General features: G+C 39.4%; 1 protein-coding gene across 7 annotated transcripts in view; it reads left to right on the top strand.

The window, feature by feature from the left end:
* The window catches only part of ATG13 (autophagy related 13), a 50,375-nt gene that overhangs the window by 14,461 nt on the left and 13,751 nt on the right, over nucleotides 1–22,163 (top strand). For 5 of the 7 annotated variants that reach the window (XM_081279947.1, XM_081279946.1, XM_081279948.1 and 2 more), the window contains 9 exons: nucleotides 12,676–12,757; nucleotides 13,709–13,789; nucleotides 14,248–14,367; nucleotides 16,628–16,674; nucleotides 17,574–17,714; nucleotides 19,546–19,586; nucleotides 20,063–20,159; nucleotides 20,505–20,603; nucleotides 21,278–21,371. In XM_081279947.1, coding sequence (XP_081136073.1) covers nucleotides 12,689–12,757; nucleotides 13,709–13,789; nucleotides 14,248–14,367; nucleotides 16,628–16,674; nucleotides 17,574–17,714; nucleotides 19,546–19,586; nucleotides 20,063–20,159; nucleotides 20,505–20,603; nucleotides 21,278–21,371 — 789 coding nt within the window. In that variant the 5' untranslated portion in view covers nucleotides 12,676–12,688. The remainder of the gene's footprint in view (nucleotides 1–12,675; nucleotides 12,758–13,708; nucleotides 13,790–14,247; nucleotides 14,368–16,627; nucleotides 16,675–17,573; nucleotides 17,715–19,545; nucleotides 19,587–20,062; nucleotides 20,160–20,504; nucleotides 20,604–21,277; nucleotides 21,372–22,163) is intronic. The other 2 variants (XM_081279950.1, XM_081279952.1) reach the window with 1 other exon arrangement.

The following is a 22,163-nucleotide window of genomic DNA, read 5'->3' on the forward strand; positions in this document are numbered from 1 at the left end:
GCTTTTCAAAAACCCTAAAATTAGCTGCACTTGGCTATTACTATTTTAAATCCGTATTTTAAAAACATTGCTATTACATTATAATTGTCACCTTAGTTGATATCTTTGCTTCTAGTTTTGTCCTTCTGGCAGTTCTCTATACAGTAGCTGAAGCAATCGTTTATTTTCTTTCCCTGTAGTAATGACTGAACCCAGGCGTGCTCTACCCCTGAGCAACATGTCTAACACCTTTTTTTTTTTTTAAAGAGAGAGTGAGAGAGGAGAGAGAGAGAGAGAGAGAGAGAATTTTTTTTAATATTTATTTTTTAGTTCTCGGCGGACACAACATCTTTGTTTGTATGTGGTGCTGAGGATCGAACCCGGGCTGCACGCATGCCAGGCGAGCGCTACTGCTTGAGCCACATCCCCAGCCCACCTTTTGTTTTTGAGACAGGGTTTCACTAAGTCATTAAAGCTGGCCTGGAGCTTGGGATCATCCTGCCTTAGCCTCCTCTGTTATAGGATTACAAGCATGTGCCACAAGACCCAGCAGGAGTGTCCTTTTATAAAATCAACTTTATTGAGGTATATCTTGGGACATAAGATATATACATACATTTTAAATTTACCACTTGATCAGTTTTGGCGACACTTAGCTCTTATAATTACCACTACACTGAAAATGCAGAAATTCCTATCCTCTGTACCTTCTTCCCCTTTCCTTTTCTTCCATCCCCACCTCCCCTGTCACACCAGTCTGCTTTCTATCACTAAAGATGATATTTTCCTTTTCTAGAGTATCCTATAGCTGCAAGTCTCCTGTGTTTTTGTGTACCTTCTTTCACTTATTATGTGAGATTCCGTTGTATTTTTTTTTAAAGAGAGGAGAGAGAGAGGAGAGAGGGGGGGGGGAGAGAGAGAGAGAGAGGAGAGAGAATTTTTTTAAATTTTATTTTATTTAGTTTTTGGTGGACACAACATCTTTATTATTATTATTTTTTTTTTAGTGTGGTGCTGAGGATCAAACCCAGCACCCCGCGCATGCCAGGCGAGTGTGCTACCTACCACTTGAGCCACATCCCCAGCCCCTCCGTTGTATTTTTCAGGAAGAGTTTTTTGTCTGTATTTAGTGGGTTGCTGAATTGCATTATGTAATTATACCATATATATATGTATGTATGTATGTGTGCATGTTGGTTGTTTTTTTTGATACTGGTGATTGAATCCAGGGCCTCAAGCATGCTAAGCATATGCTCTACAACTGAGCTGTCCTATAATTCATTAATATATTTTCCCCTTATTAGATGTTTGAGTTGTTTCCCATTTGGAGTTACTGTGAATAAAGCTGTTATAAAATGTGTGTACAAATTTTTATGAGGATATATTTTTCATTCATCTTGTATGACTACCTAGGGATAGAATTGTTTGGTTATTTGGTAAGTAGTATTTTCTAATTTTATAAGAAACCGACAGACTTTTCAGAAGTGGTCTTAGCATTTTACATTTTGAGCTGCATGCTCATCCTTGTCCTCCAGCACACCAAGCTTTTTCTCATCCCTGAGGCTTTCTGTCTTTCCTTTCTTCAGAAATTCTCCTTGCTTAGAGGTCACCTCGATGCAAGGTCTTCCCTAATACCTTCCCTGCTTAATCTTTCTCTACAGCACTTATTTTTTCAAACATGTGTTTTAATTATTCTTTTTGTTGTCCTTTCCCCCATGTTAAAATATAAGCTCCTATAGATCAGTATTATTTGGGTTTTGTTTTTTCTTTTTAGAGGTACTGGGGATTGAACCCAGGGGCACTTAAGCACTAAGCCACATCCCCATCCCTTTATATTATTATCACTATTTATTTTTTTCTCAGTTATTCCTGACAGTAGAATGTATTTTGACATCATATATACATGGAGTATAACTTCCCATTCTTTCGTTGGTACATGATGTGGAGTTTATATTAGTCATGTATTCATATATGAACCTAGGAAAGTAATGTCCGATTAATTCTGTTCTTTCCTATTCCCATCCCCTGCTTTTTATTAGTTTTTATTTTGAGATAGGGTCTCACTAAGTTGCATAGGGCCTCACTAAATTGATGAGGATAGTTTTGAACTTGTCATCCTCCTGCCTTAGCCTCCTGAGTTGCTGGGATTACAGAAATGTGTCACCACACCTGACTAGTGGTATTTGATGTTGGTTGTGTGTTTGTGTATGTATGTGTGCGCACACATGTGAATGTGTGTGCATGCATGAGCATTTCTGGGGACTGAACACAGGGCCTTCCTTGCACAAGGTTAGCAAGTACTCTACCAATGAGGTGCATCCCTAGCCCAGATCAATGACACTTAAATAGGGGTATAGATTTCTAGTTAAATATGATAGATTGAGTATGTATATCCATCTACCTTTTCTTCTGAAACTCTATAAAAATTACATTAATAGAATAAAAGGGATATAGACATGTAAGGACAAAGGATGGGTCCCATGGAAAAGGAGATATTTCTCTTCAATTTTGGAAGTCAGAAAGTTAGAAAAGTGGTTGTAAATTATTTGGTGGTGCAGAAGAAGCCACAATCTGAGTGCTTAAGAGAGAATAGGAAGTGAAATAATTTGTACCACAGAATCCTGTGAGGATTAAAGAAGTGAAGGTACTACGTATCTACAGTTCCAATATCAAAATAAGAATGTGCCTTGTGGGGCACCATGGCACACATCTGTAATCCCAATGTTTTCAGAGGCTAAAGTAGGACCATCTCAAATTGGGGGTGAGCCTTAACAATTTAGTGAGGTCCTCAGAAACTTAGCAAGACCCTCTCTCAAAAAAAAAAAGAAAAAAGCCCTTGGGTTCAATTCCCATTACCAAGAAAACAAAACATGTACTAGGAATAGTACAAAGTTTGTGTTTGGGGTTGAGTAGAACAGTTAGCAAAAGACACATAGGGATAGATAAAGTGAAAATCAGCTTACTGATTTCTGCTACATGCTGCTTCCAGAAAACCGATAGGTAGACTCCTCCTCATGCCCAGCAATAGAGCAGAGACATCTGGAGACTTTCAGTAGTCCTAGAGGATATATGCTGACACTGGGTTTATCTTATTTGGGGGTGGGGGAAGAGCAGCACTGGTTTCTTTTTCTTTTAAGTTTTTTTTTTTTTTTTTAGTCATAGATGGACACAATATCTTTATTTATTTATTTTTATGTGGTGCTGAGGATCGAACCGTTTGCCTCATGTGTGCTAGAAAGTGCTCTACAACTGAGCCACAATCCCAGCCCTGGCAACTTGTTTCTGATGACCCCATTGTGAAGCCCACCAGTCTACCAGCCTCATCCAAACATCCTGGACTTAGTATGTTGGTGCCCCCTGCTCAAGTGTGAATGGAGCAACCAAGGGTTACCAGGCATTTGAAGAAAGACTCCCTGTTTTTAAGCCAAATGAAGAAGGAGTCCTGGGATAATGGTGTCCTGGAGGTTATATGTAGAGAGTTTGATATCCAAAGACCAGTGTCATCCTTCTGACTTAATGTCTCCAAAAGTTAACATCCAGTCTTCTAACAGCACAGAGAAAGGACATTTCTGGCCAGAGTACCATTAAGGATGGTGTGGAGCTGGGGGTGGCAGTGTAACTGCTTCTATGGACTTTCAGACAATACTGTCGTCGGCCCCATCCTCCACCAGGAGATTACTGATCTCTCTAAATCTTAGCCTTTCTTGGGTTCTGGGGTTTGGTGAGCTTACTTTGTTGAGTGTTTCCCTCATGGCTGGTTTGAATGTCACTTCTGTTTGCAGTCAGTTAGCCATCTTTATATTTTCCATCTTCTTGAACTTTGATGCTTTTATCTCTGTGCCTGTTCTTTTTGTCCATGTGGGTTTGTCCTTTGTACTTACCCCCTTGCCATTTTAGTGATATTTTACGAAGCAAAAATAAAACATAAACATTGATAATTTCGGGCTGGGGATGTGGCTCAAGCGGTAGTGCACTTGCCTGGCATGCGTGCGGCCCGGGTTCGATCCTCAGCACCACATACAAACGAAGATGTTGTGTCCGCCAAATACTAAAAAATAAAAAAAAAAATTTAAAAAAAAACATTGATAATTTCATGGTTAAACAGACTGTTTGCTTTTTGTTTGCCAATATTTTGTTCACACCTTTCATCTGCTATTTCCTCATCTGTTCTCTGTCTTTGAGCTTTATATATACAGTATTTCCACCTTACCCAAGGGGGATATATTCTAATATCCCAGTGAATGCACACCTGGTTTGAAGTCAAAATAATAGTGAACCCTATAATTTGTTCTTCTTAAGCTGAGAACTTTCACATTTTCCCTTAAGGTGAAAGAACTTTATGGCTTCTCTTTTGCATTGCAAAATCACCAACATCATTATTTTTTCTCTTTGGGGTCATTATTAAGTAAAATAAGGGTTACTTGAATACAAGCACTGTCATACTATGACAGTCAATCTGATAACCTAGGAGGATGCTAAGTGACTAATGGGCAGGTGAAACAGGAATGTTTCAGTATGGAGTGCAAATTAAAACTTCTGGATTATTGGCTGAGATGTATCTAATTCAACAAAGCTACACGTTTAGCATGATTTTATCCCTAGTACTGCAAAAACCAAAACCAAAAATCTTATGGATTTTTCTCCTTCCTTTCTTCCTTCTTTTACAGTGCTAAAGATGGATCCCAGGGCCTTCTACAGGCTAGGCAGGTGCTCTACAACTAAGCTATATACTAGCCTTTAAATTTTTCTGTTTAATATTTTCAGACAGTGGCTGAACACAGGTACCTGAAATTATGCAAAACCTCTTGAATATGGGGAGGACTAATGGAGCATAAATATTTATATACTTTTTTTTAAAGAGAAGAATTTTATTTAAATTTTTTAAATTTTTACTTGTAGATGGACATAATACCTTTATTTTATTTATTTATTTATTTATTCATTTTTTTTTTAGAGAGAGAGAGGGAGAGAGAGAGAATTTTTATATATATATATATATATATATATATATATATATATATATATTTTTTTTTTTAGTTCTCGGCTGACACAACATCTTTGTTGGTATGTGGTGCTGAGGATCGAACCCGGGCCGCACGCATGCCAGGCGAGCGCGCTACCGCTTGAGCCACATCCCAAGCCCTATTTTATTTATTTATGTGTTGCTGAGGATCGAACCCAGTGCCTCAATGTGAGGCCAGTGCTCTACCACTGAGCTATAATCCCAGCCCTGAAATATTTATATACTTTTAATTGAGGGTTTAAAAGATAGTTAAGATAATTTTTTTTATATAGTTTTGAGGATTGAGCCCAGGGGTGCCCTACTACAGAGCTATATCCCCAGCCCTTTTTCTATTTTATTTAGAGACACAGTCTTGCTAAGTAGCCAAGGTTGGCCTTGAACTTGAGATCTTTCTGCCTCAACTTTCTGAGTAGTGAGATATGCCCAGTGAGATTATTTTTTTCCTACTTACACGTAAAAATGTTCAAATTAATTTTTTCAGCTAAAAATAAAATTTCAGGGTTTAGAGTGGTAGAGCACTTGCCTACCATGTGCAAGGCCCTGAGTTCAGTTTGTAGCACTGAAAGAAAAAAAATTAGCATTTCAATACAAAGCTGAAATCTGGAAAACCTATATTCCTACCCAGTTATATGTTCTTCTCTCTGTTTGTCATTGTCATTTGCACTGAAGCATTGTCATAGAATCTTCTTTCTGGCCTTTGGATGTTGATGATTACTATGTAGAGTCATGAGACAAAAATGGGAGAATTAATTTTTTCAGATAAACTTTAAAACATTTTGTCTGCTACAAGTCTGTGCCTGTTCTTTAACACTTTGTGGAGCTGGGGTTGTGTCATTTGTTCTGAAGTTCTGTTTGTGAAAGTGACATGCAGAGAATGTTGCTAAATTGAAATTGCTACTTAAGGCAATAGTTTTATTTGTTTCTGCCTTAAGTCTTTTTTTTTTTTTTTAAGAGAGAGTGAGAGAGGAGAGAGAGGAGAGAGAGAGAGAATTTTTAATATTTATTTTTTAGTTCTCGGCGGACACAACATCTTTGTTGGTATGTGGTGCTGAGGATCGAACCCGGGCCGCACGCATGCCAGGCGAGCGCGCTACCGCTTGAGCCACATCCCCAGCCCCTCTGCCTTAACTCTTAAAGAAAAGTTTAATTAAATGATGTTAGTGGGCTGGGGTTGAAGCTCAGTGGTAGAGGCACTTGCCTGGCACTTGTGAGGCACTGGGTTCGATCTTCAGCACCACATTAAAAAAAATAAAATAAAATAAAGCTATTGTGTTCATCTACAACTAAAAATATTTTTTTTAAATGATGTTCTCAGGGCTGGGGTTGTGGCTCAGTGGTAGAGTGCTCGCCTAGCACCTATGAGGTGCTGGGTTTGATCCTCAACACCACATAAAAATAAATAAAATATTGTGTCCGTCTACAACTAAAAAAAAAAAAAACTTAAAAAAATGTTTTCAGACAAGAAATCTATAAATAAAGAGTCTACGGAAAATAGATGTAGATGAAGTTTGAAGGGACAGCAATATTTGGGGAAGCATTGTGATGTATAGATTGTATGAATATATTTTTTTACCTAATTAAGCCATTTTATAAAAGGTGACTGTTGGTAATTTAATCAGATATGAATGGCTGAGTGCTGTGGCACACCCTTATAATCTCAGCTACTTGGTAGGCCTTTATTTATTTTTATGTGGTGCCGATAATCCAATCCAGTGCCTCACACATGCTAGGCAAGCATTCTGCCACTGAGCCACAACCCCAGCCCCCTCAGTGACTTAGAGAGACCCTATCTACAAATGAAAATTAAAAGGGCTGGGGATGTGGCTCAGTGATTACATGCCCTTGGGTTAAATCCCCTAGTACCAAAAAAAAAAAAAAAAAAAAATCACTGATCTAGTAACCTTGTCTGATAATAGATAATAAGAATCCCATCTCAAAATGGTTCCTGGCTGAGGATTGCATATTCAAAGCCAGCCTCAGCATCTTAGCAAGGCCCTAAGCAACTTAGAGAGACATTGTCTCAAAATAAAAGATGCACTGGGGTTGTGGCTTAGTGGCTAAGTACCCCTGGGTTCAATCCCTAGGACCAAAAAATAAAAACACTTCTAGAAGAAAGTGTAGGAGTAAAAGGGCTTTAGACTTTGAGATCAGCAAAGATTTCTTTAATACAAATGACAAAGTGTTCAACATCAGAGGACAGGAGGACAGGATGAAACTGGTCATCAGAAGGTTCCCTGAGGTAGAAAATTATTGGGCAATAAAAAGAAATGGACTGCTGAGACACAACACAATACGGATAATCTCAAAAAAGAATGCTGAGGGCTGGGGATGTGGCTCAAGCAGTAGCGCGCTTGCCTGGCATGCGCGCAGCGCTGGGTTCGATCCTCAGCACCACATACCAACAAAGATGTTGTGTCTGCCGAAAACTAAACAATAAATATTAAAAAATTCTCTCTCTCTCTAAAAAAAAAAAAAAAGAATGCTGAGTGAAAGATGTCAGACAGAGGGTACAAACTATATGATTTAATTGATATAAAATTCTGCAAAATACACTTAGGGATAGGGAGTCTGTCCATTAAGGCAGGACCAGAGGGAGGAACTCCAGAGGGGTCTGAGGTAACTTTGGGGGAATGATGAGTTTGTTCACTATTTTGTTTATGGTGTTTTTTTTTTTTTGACGGGAGTTTATTTATTTATTCATCCATTCATACACTGATATCCGTCTTTTCACAGGTATTATTGGTTTCCAAGTTCATTTTCTTTTATTAAAATATTTTTTTTTAGTTGTAGTTGGACACAATACCCTCATTTCACTTATTTATTTTTATGTAGTGCTGAGGATTGAACCTAGGTCTCCCACGTGCAAAGCGATCGTTCTACCGCTGAGCCACAACCCCAGCCCTAAAATATCTTTATATTTTGAGTAGAAAGACATTATTTGAAAGATTCACCTGCATTAAGAAAACTTAATTTTTAGCCGTATAAAAAATATCAGATGAATGGATAATTGAATGAGGGGGATATGTCCAAGGAGCATCCAGTATAACTCTGCTGACATGGGACCTGGCCTGCCCATTGGCCTGGCAGAAGCCCTGACTGGGATGTGGGATACACTGCCAGTGTCTGTGGTGATTTTAAAGTTACATATATATGTGACACAAATTGTGCATTTGTATATGCTGCCTACTTCCAGTTTTACTTCAGTAAAGCTATTTTTATTTATTTATTTTTATTAATTTTTTTTATGGTGCTGGGGATTGAATCCAGGGCCTTGTGCATGTGAAGCAAACATTTTACCAACTGAGCTATATCCCCAGCCCCCCGTAAAGCTATTTTTATTGTGGAAATAAACAAGGACTTCCCAGATGAGAATAGGCAAAGGCCATTTGGAGCAAGAGAATCACCTGCCATCACTTGTATTTGGGTAGACAGAGGAACAGGAAAGGTTCATAGTAGAAAAGAGGGAAGGCTTTAGGTGTGCCTTGCCTGAAGGCATTTGGCATGGGGAAGCTGCAAGGGGGTCAACTAGAAATAAGGCGTCCTGTGTCACTGGTTAGGGGTGCACATTTGGCTTTCTCTGGTTAGTCCTAAATTGGAAATGGGACAAAAATTAGGGCATTAATCTAGTCCTGGCTGTTTGGGGGCTAATTGTAATAGTGGTTATTATTAGGCTACCTTAATGTATTTCGAGAGATAATCTGATTTCTAGATTGGTTACTGCAGATAGTAGGCTGACTTTCTGGCCTAGCTACTGAAGTTATTAGGCTGGTTTAATGGTCTGGTTGCTGCAGGTGTGGACCAAGTTTTTACATTTATAGACCAGCTTTTGTATATTGGTATATCCATCAGAAACATACCAACCATCAGATTCCATAACAATGGCAAGCCACATCTGGGGAAGATATGTATCCAACAAAATACTTATATCTAGAATATATTTTTGAAACTCCACTAAGACAAATCCAATATAAAATGGATAACAAGCTTGAACTAGCCCTTCAAAAAAGATGGTGTCTAAACAGCTCATCAGCATGTAAAAGAATACTAATAATTTTGAGACAGGGGTCTAGCTAATTAGGGAAATGCAGTTTAGGTGGGGTAATACTGTAGCCTTGTTACAATGGCTAAAGTTTAAAATTTAGCAGTACTGAGTGGTGGTGTAGATTTGAAGCAAATGGAACTGTCATACCCTTCTGGTATGATTTAAATTTGTATAGATGCAGCATAAGTGTTTGGCAGTGTCTATTAAAACTGAACATAGAGAGGCTGGGAATGGAGCTCAGTAGTAGAGCTCTTGCTTAGCATTTGCAATGTCCTGGATTTAGATTATCAGCACCACAAGAAAAACAAAACAAAAAACTAAATATAGATACTCTCTGTGGCCCAGCATTAACACCCTTGGCTTCACCTCTGATAGTAATGAATGTTTAGACACACACAAGAATAAAATAATTAAAAATAGGAAATAATCCAAGTGTTTATCAAAAGTAGAATTCTATTTATTTATTTTGGTTCCAGGGATTGAACTCAAGGTCTCTTTACCACTGAGCTACATCCCTAGTACTTTTGTTTTTTATTTTGAGACAGGGTCTGGCTAAGTTGCTGAGGGGCTCACCAAATTGCTGCACTAACTTGTAATTTGTGATCTTTCCAAATCCAAGCTAGCCTCAGCAATTTAGTGGATCTATTCCTTGTCCTCCCATATCACTAGGAATACTGGTGTGAACCACCACACCCGGCTCCAGTTTATTTTATTTTTTCCTGGGGGATTGAATCTAGGATCTCTTGCTTGCTGAGTATGTACTCTATCACTGAGCTAGACTCCCAGCTCCAGTAGAATTTATCTTAGAACTGGTGCTGTCTTTCTTTCTTTCTTTTTTTTTAGATTTTTTTTTTTAATATTTGTTTTTTAGTTCTAGGCAGACACAACATCTTTGTTGGTATGTGGTGCTGAGGATCGAACCCGGGCTGCACGCATGCCAGGCGAGCGCGCTACCGCTTGAGCCACATCCCCAGCCCAATTTTTTATTATTTATCGATGGACCTTTATTTATTTATATGCAGTACTGAGAATCGAACCCAGTGCCTCACACATGCTAGGCAAGCGCTCTACCACTGAGCCACAATCCCAGCCCCACTTGTGCTGTATTTATGAAATAAAGTATAGCAACGAAAAAGAATAAAGTACTGCTATATGAAGCAATACAGATGAGTCTTTTGGACATAATATTGAGTAAAAGACACTTGATATTATTTAATTATAAGAAATTTAACAGGACTTTTTGTTGATTAGACTCAGTAGTAAGGTGCTTGCTCATTATACACAAGGCTTGGAGTTCAATCCCCAGCACTTCAAGGGAAAACAAAATTAAACAGAATTAGCTTATGGTACAGTAAAGGTCAGAGTAATGATTACCTTTTGTTGTCTTTATTATCTGGGGTGGAGGTGGGTACAAGGAAGTCTTCTGGAATATTAGAAATGACCTGAAACTTGATCTGGATTGTGGTTATGCAGGCATAACATGTAAAGATGCTTATTAAGGGATGGGCTGTAGCTCATTGGTGGAGCATTTACCTAGCACGTGTGAGGCACTAGGTTCAGTTTTCAGCACCATATAAGAATGAATAAGGGGGCTGGGGATGTGGCTCAAGCGGTAGCGCGCTCGCCTGGCATACGTTTGGCCCGGGTTCGATCCTCAGCACCACATACAAACAAAGATGTTGTGTCCGCTGAAAACTAAAAAATAAATATTGAAAAATTCTCTCTCTCTCTCTTTCTCTCTCTCCTCTCTCTCCTCTCTCACTCTATCTTTGAAAAAAAAAGAATAAATAAGATAAAGGTATTGTGTCCATTTACAACTAAAACTATTTTAAAAAGGTATTTGTTAAGTTGTCGATCCAAGATTTGTGCAAGTCACTACTGTAAGTTGTTTCTCAATACATTTCTTTTTTTTTTTTTTTTTTTGTACTGGGAATTGAACCCACAGGAGGGGCATTTAACCACTAAGCCACATCCCTAGCCCTTTTTTTAAAAAAAATATATTTTAGTTTGAAATAGGGTCTCACTGAGTTGCTTAGGGCCTTGCTAAATTGCCTAGGCTGGCTTTGAACTCGTGATCCTCCTGCCTCAGCCTCCTGAGCCATGGAATTACAGGTGTGTGCCAGCACGCCCAGCTAATACACTGCTTTTTAACTCGTACTCATTATTTTCTGTTTCATCTCTCCCTTTTATTTACTCCTTTCCTTCAATCCCATTCCCCTCTGGCTTTCCTATTCTGTTGTTAAATGAAACTTATTATCTCACTTTTAAGTTATTCTTGTTTAAAACCCTGGTACTGGGCTGCAGTTGTGGCTCAGTTGCCTCAGCATGTGTGAGGCACGAGGCTTGATCCTCAGCACCACATAAAAATACATAAATAAAGGCAACTACAACTAAAAAATAAATATTTAAAAATAAATTTAAAAAAGTAAAGTTATTGAAATAAATAAATTAATAAACCTTGGCACCCCATGTCCCCTTTTTGCCATCAGTCTTTAAATCCTATCAGCACTTACTTCAAAATCACTCCTATCCATACTATTTTCAAAGCTTGCTTGTACTAGAATTTTAACTGTGACAGTCCTGAATTATTGCTCAGGTGCCTTTCTACAGTGCTGTTCTGTGGAGATGACCACACCTCTCACAGCCTTGAGTGGGATTCATCTCTAGCCTTCTAGATGTAGACCAGACTCCAGCATCACATTCAGGACTCTGGTGTGGTGCCAACAACTGTATCACTTCCTCAGACACTGGCAGTCTTTGGAAAATTGGAGCACTTAGTACTTCAAAACCCATTTGGCTTTCTGTTACTTTGACCTCTTTTGTTCATGCTCTTCATTCCCTAAGTGCCTTCTTCCTCATCATTACCTCATTACCATTATAACCAGGGGGTTGTTTATAATGTGCTTCATGAAATTCACAAATCCCCATGAAATTATCTGTAAGTATTCCCATATGTGCATTTTCTGGAGCAAGGGCTTTTTTGGCCATCATATTCTCAGAAAGGGTCTGTAACCCCAAAAAGTAGTTTGATTTAATGGCCTTCTAAAGTGAAGTAAATTTAATTCATTTTGTGTTGCTTTAGCATAGTTTTTATCTCATTAAAACTTAGTCCTAAAACCAAGGTGGGGGCTGCACAACCTGAAATCCCAGCAACTCCGGAAGCTGAAGTAAGAGGTTAACGAATTCCAGGCCAACCTGGGCAGCATAGCGAGACCCTGTGACACCAAGGACCAGGGATGTAGTTCAATAGTAGAGCATTTGCAAAGTATGCACAAGATCCTGGGTTTAATCCCCAGTGTCATCAAACAAGCAACTTAGTTATGAATACACTGAGTAATAAAGCATTTTAGAAAAGTTATGTTAAGCGCAGAGTTTCAGAATCAGGTAAAATGTCCTCATTATTTTATGTTCCTCAATATAGTTATTTGTGTGGAATTTAGTTTCTCAAGAGACAGTATCTTCATATTATCCATTGTGGATCTTAGTTAAAGGAAATTTTCCCCTCCCAATTCCACATGACTGTTATACAGAGAATAGACTACCATATCTGTGTGCGTTGATGTAACAATCCCTTTTTAAAGGTATTGGTCATGTTTTCATCACTTCTTTTTTTCTTTTTCTTCTGTTATAGATTCCTATAGGCAATGGAAACTGATCTCAATTCCCAGGACAGAAAGGACCTGGACAAGTTCATTAAATTTTTTGCCCTCAAGGTAACACGTCTATACTCTAGAGCTGAGAACTGTTAGAAATAACTTCCATGCTCCTCCCTTTAGAGAATCCTCTTTAGAAATGTGCATAACAGCTTGCAGCTTGCCCATTTTAAGGGATACTTCTGTCTGTTGTAAACCAAACTGTGAAGTATGGGGGTGGTATTGGGGGTGTAACCAAAAAGTAGCTTCCAATTTTCCACAGCTACTTGTTCAAAAAAATTTTTTTGCGAAGCTGTTTGAAGAAATGTCAAACTGTTATGCCAGGTTATTGGCACAATATGTTCCCTTGGGATGGGAACAAAGGCTAAACTGGAATGGGCAGCATTTGGGACGTCTTTCCCTAAATTTCACTAATACAGAAATGTCCAACTTTATTTATTGATCCCTTCTTGATAAATAGAGAATCAGAAATGGATTTTGAATGCTGTATTTTCCTGAATCCAAAAAATCACTTCCACCTGTATCACCCCTTCCTCGAAACAATTGCCATGCCAGAAAAATCCATGCTGTCGATTTTGGATGTAAAATTATACGGAAGATTTATGCCATATGGGCCAAGTGATATGAATAATTGTGGAATTCTTGCTTTAAATCTGCTATGATGACATAAGTTTGGTACCGTGAATATTTAAATCCCCAGTTGGACTTATTTATGAATATGAACGTCATAGCCACCACATGCAGCACTCCTTCTGCCATGTGAGATGTTACATAGATCAAGCCTTGAGCTCTAATGCCTATTATTGGTTGGCACTCTTTCCTCGGGAATGTTTATAGTATTGTTTTTGTGTGTATTTTTATTTCTGCTGTTAGGATTCTATTTTTTCCTGAAGTATATAGTTATCAATTGCTGATTAATAGGCATCTCTTTATCTGTGCATTGGTAAGGTTTTAACCCTGACTAAGGAACCAGTCCGTTTAATACTCTTCTTTTTTTGTTTTTCTTTTCAGACAGTTCAAGTGATTGTCCAGGCGCGACTTGGTGAAAAGATTTGCACTCGTTCATCTTCTTCTCCAACGGGTTCAGATTGGGTAAAATTTCTTCTTTGGGGGAATTTATACTGTGGTTTTTATCAGAAGGAATGAATGTAAACTTCTCAAGTACAGTTATAAGGCATGCTGTTTATAGTATTACTAAACCATACCATTAAAATATCTAGTTCCATTTGATCTATTCACATGGAAGGTATATTCCTTATTGAAATTAGTCCTGAATTTATTTGGTTCTTGACTTTCTGCTTTCGGAGATGAAAGGATTAGTCCTTAGAAGACAAAAATTATGGCTGTTACCTAATCCTTGTAATAGGTAACTAACCTTTTCAACCTGAGATCTGGGGCTTTGATGCCAGCTATGCCTTATGGGGAAGGGAGAAGTGCATGTATGTCTCCCATAATCAGCCCAAGCAATATCTGCATGACCGGCACGCTGCTTTGTATTCCTGCAGTGCTCCTCCAAAGTGCTTCACACAATAGTCCCTTTTGTCTTCTAGTTCAATTTAGCAATCAAAGACATCCCGGAGGTTACACATGAGGCCAAGAAGGCATTGGCAGGGCAGCTGCCCGCTGTGGGGCGGTCCATGTGTGTGGAGATCTCACTCAAGACTTCTGAGGTAAGTAAGGCAGTGGCTGGGATGGGGTCTTCACGCCGCACTCAAGGTTCCCCACCCTCTGGTTCCAATTCATTTCTCAACTTATTCCTGCACCTTTCCTCTCTGAACTTTTCATCGTTTTCCTAAGGGGCCTTGTTGGAGACTCGTTTGTTTTGCAGTGCTGGGGACAGAGTCCAGGACCTCACAAATGCTAGCCAAGTGCTCTACCATGGAACTACACCCTCAGTCCAAGGGTTGTGATTTTTGTACTTATTATTCCAGCAATATGGAGCAGACTCTTTGTTGCCCTCTTCTTCATATGACATTTCTACTCATCCTTCAACTGACATGCTCTAGGAAATCTCCCTTTTGAGGGCTGGGGTTGTGGCTCAGTGGTAGAGAGTTTGCCTAGCATGCACAAGGCATTGGATTTGATCCTCAGCACCACATAATTGTAAGATAGGGATATTGTGTCCACCTAAAACTAAAGAATGAATATTAAAAAAAATTAAAGAAAAGAAAATCTCCCTTTTGGGGGAGAGGTAACTGCTGTCCTTAGACTTCCTATGGTACTTTGTTTATATTTGGTTCCAGTATAATTTGCTATATTGTGAGTTTTAAAAATTGTCTTTGTTGGGCTGGGGTTGAAGATATTGTGTCCAACTACAACTGAAAAAATAAATATTTAAAAAAAATTGTCTTTGTTCACCCTAATCCATTATAGGATTGAGGCAAATATCGTTTTCATGAGTGTTTTTTGCTTTTGTTTGTTTGGTGGTGCTGGGGATTGAACCCAGGGCCTCATGCACATGAGGCAAGTGCTCTACCACTGAGCCACATCCCCCCCCAGTTCTTTTTGAGACAGAGTTTTGCCAAGTTGCGATCCTCCTGCCTCAGCCTTCCTACTTGCTAGAATTATAGGCATGCGTCATCTTGCCTGGCTGTTCTAGCATGTTTATTAATGTATTTCCACTAGTAGATTATGAAGCTTTATGATATAATAAAAGGCAAATGGAGTTTGGAGCTGTTCATAGATAAGTTTAGTTCCCAGCTGAGCGAATTTTGCCAGTTTACTTAACCCTGCCCTCATAAACACCACCAAAGTGACACTGCACTTCACAGTCTTGCAGGGCTATACTACTTTTTTCATTGAATCCTTAGTTTTAAACTGTTTCCCGTGACATATAATAGGTAATCAACACATGTTCCTGTTGCTCATGTTCTAACCACTCTTATTCTTAAGATCAATAGCTATGCCACTCATATATCCTTATGTTTTTGAGATTTTTATGAAATGAGGCAGAAAATAAATAACCACTTGTGTCCTCAGGACCAAGCATAGTGTCTGGGACAGCATGTAGTAAGCTTTCAAGATTTGTGTGTGTGTGGGGGTTACTGGGGACTGAACACAGGGCCTTAGGTATGATAATCAAATATTCTAACACTGGGCTGCTACCCCAGCCCTAAGAACTTTTTTTCCCCTTACTTTTGGTACCAGGATTGAACCCAGGGGCACTTAACCACCAAGTCACATTCCCAGCCCTTTTTACTTTTATTTTGAGATAAGATCTCACCAAGTTAGTTAGGGCTTCACTAAATTGCTAAGGCTGGCCTCAAACTTGTGATCCTCTTGCCCAAGCCTCCTCAGTTGCTGGGACTACAGGGGTGTGTCAACACGCTGTGTGTCAGTTTTTCTGAAGGGTGGTTTGGAAATCCATCAAAAGTCTTAGCTAAGGGTAGTAGCACTCTCCTGATAACCCAGGAGAGTGAGGCAGGATGAAGCTGAGCAGGATGATGGCAAATTTGAGACCAGCCTCAGCATTTTAGTAAGACCCTGCTTGAAAATTTAAAAAATCAATAAATGGGGCTGGGATGGTAGCTCAGGACTGGTACTGAGTTTAATGCCCAGTACCCCCCCCCCAAAAAAAAAATACAAGTGATAAAATAGTGTATATAGGGCTGGGGTTATGGCTCAGTGGTGGAGCGCTTGCCCAGTACATGTGAGGCACTGGGTTTGATCCTCAGCACCTCATAAAAAATAAATAAATAAAAATAAAGTTATTATGTCCAACTATGACTAAATTTTAAAAAAAATAGTATACATAAATGTGATCCAACTTTTTAGAAAAGCAACTGGTTAAATAGGTTGACATTTGTTTTTATTTTCCTTTTTGCTTCTGTCTACCTTTCAATATTTTTATTGGGCTATGTTGAGCTTTATAATTTAAAAATGAGATAATTTTTTGAAAACTGAAATGTTTTTTAATTGTCCCATCCACAGGGAGATTCCATGGAGCTGGAAATTTGGTGTCTTGAAATGAATGAAAAGTAAGTACTCTGTCTCAGGATCCGCGGCTGATAGCTGAGAATAGAGCAGATGATGACATCATGTGAAAGCAGGCCTTTGTGTTCAGAGGCACGGGGCCCATTTTGACCACTGAGCAGAGCCAATGGGTCTTTGCTACAATTTGCTTCATGCTTGGCTTCCAGCCTAGGCACAGAGATGACCTTCAGAGGAAGTGTCAGTTCAGAGAGCCTCACACACCACGGAGAAGGGAGCAGCAGAGAAACTGAAAAGGATTTTTTGTTTTCCCAGAGTACAGCAAGTTCTCTGATTAAATCCCTCGCGAGCTTGTGAAACATGACTGCTCTGTTTTGTCCGTTTTCTGTGTGGCAGTTGTCCAGGAAGGTCTCCCTGCACTGTTCTTTCACACACTGTGCCGGTCATGGATTGGAAATGCATGTTATCTCCTTCCTCCGATTTCTTTCTTTTAAGGCAAATTAGTTTACCTCCTACTTGAGGCTTCAGTTTTTAAGAAGTGTATACAGGAAGTCTTGAGGAAATATCAACCCACCAAAAGGAAAATCTCAGTGATAAGCATGTGTGGCAGGGGCATCATTATTATTATTTTAACAGAAGGCAGTTCAGTTGCCACGTTATGGTCCAAAATTTTAGTGCCAGACTGACTTCTTCATATTTTTTTGTATAGTTAGACAGCTCAAGTGTGCTGCTTTATTTCTTAGAAAGATAGCCGCTTCCAAACTAGAAAAAACATATAAGGTATTTTTTGGTGCTCATCTGCTGTGTCTCATAATTAAAGAAAGTCAACCTGGCTGACTTAGACAATCTGCTGATCAAGAACTCTAATCAGACCTTTAGTGAAGAACATGTTTAATAATGAATTGGCACGGTTCCAGCATTTAATAAAAGTCTGTGTGCTCCTCAGGTGTGATAAAGAAATCAAAGTTTCCTACACAGTGTACAACAGGCTGTCACTGCTGCTGAAGTCCCTTCTTGCTATAACTAGGGTGACACCCGCTTACAGACTCTCCCGAAAACAAGGGCATGAGTATGTCATATTGTACAGGTAAGCAGCATGGAAGCTCATCCTGATTTGGAGAAGGTGGTTGGTTGGATTATTGATAGTGTAGCTTCTGTGTGATCACTTTTCAGCCTTCCTTAAGAACCTCAGTGTTCCAGAAACACCAGATTCACTGCCCTTTTGTTTCTGCATAGTCATCATTTTGCCTCAAAGCTGGGAAAGAAGCTGAAGACTGAAAAACAGGCTAGGCTCTCCTGGGAAGATGCCACAGCCTCCTTGATTCCAGAGCTGACTTCAGACATATGGTCTAAGGAGCTGCTAATTTAACTGAAGTGTTCAAACTAGTTGTCTATGGAAGTAATGCTATGGTATTTTCCTTGCAGGATTTCACCTCCACACTGCATCGAGGGCCATTTTAGTCCTGACATTATGCAACTCTATCTTGGCCTTGCACTCGTATTTCTAATCAGATGGGAAAAGTTTGATATGTATTTTTATAATTAAAAACCAGTATTTGCAAACTGCATTGCAGTATTGGGGAAAGTACTAGGAGAACACAGAGGAAGAGAAAGATTGATGTTGGGGGGAGAAAGAAGACAGGCCTCATGGAGGAAGCTGGCATTCATGGTGAACTGTGAGGCAAAGAAAATTCAGCTGGTAGAAGTAAGGGAGAATAATCATCCCAGATGGATGTATAACAGCTGGCAAGGCATGAGAGCCATACTCAGATTGTCCAAAAGACTGGAGTGGAGGATATGAGACTATATAGAAAAATGTGAGCAAACAGGGAAAGCCAGAGCTCCTGAATCACCCAGGACTCTTTCCTTTGTGTTAGTGTTGAGCCATTGGTTTAGCTTTCGGATTACATATGTAGAGCTGAATTTTAGAATTTGTGTAATAGGATGGAGGGAGTAAGGGGTGTTATTTGTTTTGTCTGTTGTCTTTGTAGTACTAAGGATTGAACTCAGGCCCTTGCAGTTGCTTTACCACTGAGCTACCTCCCCTGCCTTTTTTTTTTTTTTTTTTTTTTTTTTTTTAAGAGAGAGAAAGAGAATTTTATTTATTTTTTAGTTCTTCGGCGGACACAACATCTTTGTTTGTATGTGGTGCTGAGGATCGATCCCGGGCTGCACGCATGCCAGGCAAGCGCGCTACCGCTTGAGCCACATCCCCAGCCCCTTTAACCAATTTTTAAAAAAATATTTTGTTTTAATTGTAGTTGGACACAATCCCTTTATTTTATTTATTTATTTTTATGTGGTGCTGAGGATCAAACCCAGCACCCCACACGTGTTAGGTGAGCATTCTACCGCTGAGCCACCCATTTACTTTTGAATGGCTCATGACAAGCAAGTAGAGTGGCCTGTAATTGAAAGCTACTTGACAAAACCTAGGACCTTCTCGTAGCAGTATCCTCTGTTTGCCAACTCTATTTATATACTTTATTTCCTAATAGGTATAATTTTCCTAAAAAAAAAATAAATATATATATATATATATTTTTTTTAGGAAAATTATATAATATATAATATAATTATATATATATATTTTTTGTCAATGGACCTTTATTTTATTTATTTGAATATGGTGCTGAGAATTGAACCCAGTGTCTTGCATACGTAAGGCAGGCACTCTACCACTGAGCCACCACCCCATCCCCCTAGTAGGTATACTTTTAAAACATCTCAGGGACATAGAGAAAAAACATAAATAGCGGTTTCTACTTAAATATTATTTTCTTCATTTCTTAACCAGCAATCTCCATATATATATATATATATACTCTATTTGATTTATTTGGTTTCCTGTTGTTTTGACCAGAGAGGTCCTGAGAGTAAAGAATCAGGTAACATTTCTTTTTCTTTCTTCCCTACAGGATATATTTTGGGGAAGTTCAACTGAATGGCTTAGGAGAAGGTGTGTATCATGGTCGGGAAACATTTGTAGTGTTAAGAGTGCTTCTAACTTCAAAGATGGGCTTGGTTGCTATCTGTTATAATACATGGCCCTTCATCTCCATACGTGTCATACAAGTAAAGCAAAGATAGGAAGGAAGGAAGTGGTCTATGTAGCTCCTAGGGAGGACCTAATAATTTTCCCAAAAGCACCTGGAACTCAGTAATTTTTATTTCTTTGAAGGTAGTTTTACCTGGGAATAGACTGCTTTTTCCTTTGCCAATATGGGGTCAAAATTGGATAAATTGGTAGGGGGAGTAAACACACATAACACACACACACACACACACACACACAAGAGAGTGAGGTTGTTGCACCCAAGATGCTAAGTGAATAATTCTAGAGACTGTACAACAGGCTGAATAATTAGGGAAAGACAAACTATGGTCCATGTGGCATTCTCTGGATAAAAGCTAATCACTTCTCTCTTTTCCTAGGCTTCCAGACCGTTCGTGTTGGGACAGTGGGCACCCCTGTGGGCACCATCACTCTTTCTTGTGCTTACAGAATTAACTTGGCATTCATGTCCACCAGGTGAGAGAAGCATCAGAATCCAAAAGAACCATCCCAGGGAGGTTAAGCCTCCTACCTTTCCCAAAACTGCAAGGCTAAGCCTACAGGTCAGCTTGCTGTTGCTGAAAGCATCCCCTTCAGAAGAATAAAATCAAGCCAAGAGTGTGCTCACAGTTGTCAAATTGGAGAATTTGAATGTCCCAGACTCAACTTGTCCAGAACATAGAGGTTGTAGTTTATATTTAGAGATTGCAATACCTAAGGCCAGTATCAGCCAATAGATATGAAGTGAGGGGCCCTCTAAGGACTTCAAGGGGGCTGGGAAGACATTCTAACAAATACTGCAATTTGCATATTGCATTACAGGCAATTTGAGAGGACCCCACCTATCATGGGGATTATCATTGATCACTTTGTGGACCGTCCCTATTCCAGCTCCTCTCCCATGCACCCCTGCAATTACAGGTGAGGAATGTGAAAGGTGCTTTCCCAAACTGCAGCTAGGTGAAAGCAGCCACTTGCCTCATGGACAGAAATCAAGGAGCTAGTTTCCCTTTCTGCTGCCTGTTAGGTACACTGTGACTTGGGATATGTAGAGTGTCCCAGAAAATTATTGGACATTTTGGATCTTGATGGTAATGATATGACTTCTCTATATGTCACAAGTTACTTGGAGAATGCAAGTGTGCCATTCATTTTTGGGGTGTGGTGGTTGCACACCTGCAATCCCCACTACCCAGGAGGCTGAGGCAGGAGTATCTCAAGTTCCAGGCCAGCCTGGGCAACTTAGTAAGACTCTGTATCAAAATCAAATAAAAAGGGCTGGGGATGTGACTCAGGGTAGAGCACTTGCCTAGCATGAGCCAGGCCCTGGGTTCAATCCCCAGTACCATATATACAAACAAACTAACAAACAAATAAATAAAAAAAGTCAGTAATTTGTGGAATATCCTGGAAAAATTAAATTGTCTTCATGTCGTCATCTGGCATTATGGACTCTACCTGAAAAAGTTCTAATAACAACTCCCATCCTTATTTTTTTTTTCTTCCCATCCTTATTTAACAACTCTTTCTCTACTTTCTGACATTGACTGCCATCACCACCACAGAATTCATTCTCTCTTCTCTCCTCACTTTAGAACTGCTGGGGAGGATGCTGGAGTGACATACCCATCAGTGGAAGACTCTCAAGAAGTGTGTACAACCTCTTTTTCCACCTCCCCTCCATCCCAGGTAGGGGGAAACAGGCTCTGGGCTGGTGGTGGTTACTTGGTGCGTGAGTTTGTATGTGTCCGCACACCTTATGGAATGGTATTCAAATTTATTAACAGTCCCTTTTTGTGGTGCTCACGATTGTTCAAGGGGGTTATTTTGAGGAGTGACCGTGTTATGCAGCACATAGTATTGCAGTGTTTCTCACCTGTAACCATTCTTAACCCACAGTATTACATAGCCTTTCCCTTCCTGGTAAGGTCTTAAATTCCCTAGAAAATCAGTCACTGAATTCCAAGTGCCTTCAGACACCAGAGAGATACTCCAGCCTACACTTGTTAATTTAGTAGGCTATTGCTCTTTTTAAGTGGTTTCTAATAATGGAAGGAGCCCAATAATTACTTAGTATAAAATGCCAGTAAGAAAGCAGTAATGTAGCTTTTCTTAATATTTAACAGTTTATCTGCCTGTTTGTATTCTTTTCTCAAACATTCTAACCATTAAATTTTCCACTGGAGTCAATCTTCAGGGACAAACCCAGTTTCAGTGAAACACTAGCTTGAAATGACATTGTCAGCTTACCCCAGGAAAGCATCTCTTCAGTCCTGCATGGATAAGGGGCTGAGATGACTTTGGCCAGGAAGTAGTTTTTACCAGTGGACTGAATTTCAGGGATACATTTCTTCCCTTCCACCCCAACTTCCTCCTCATTGCCTCCAGCTCCCTGTACTCCCTGCCCATCATCTCCATGATCTTTTTCTTTTGTGACTCTTACATTAACTAGTTTGTTCTAGCCCTACCCATTTCTACGTT

Source organism: Spermophilus citellus (assembly GCF_964194105.1).
Source record: "Spermophilus citellus genome assembly, chromosome: 2".
NCBI lineage: Eukaryota > Metazoa > Chordata > Mammalia > Rodentia > Sciuridae > Spermophilus > Spermophilus citellus.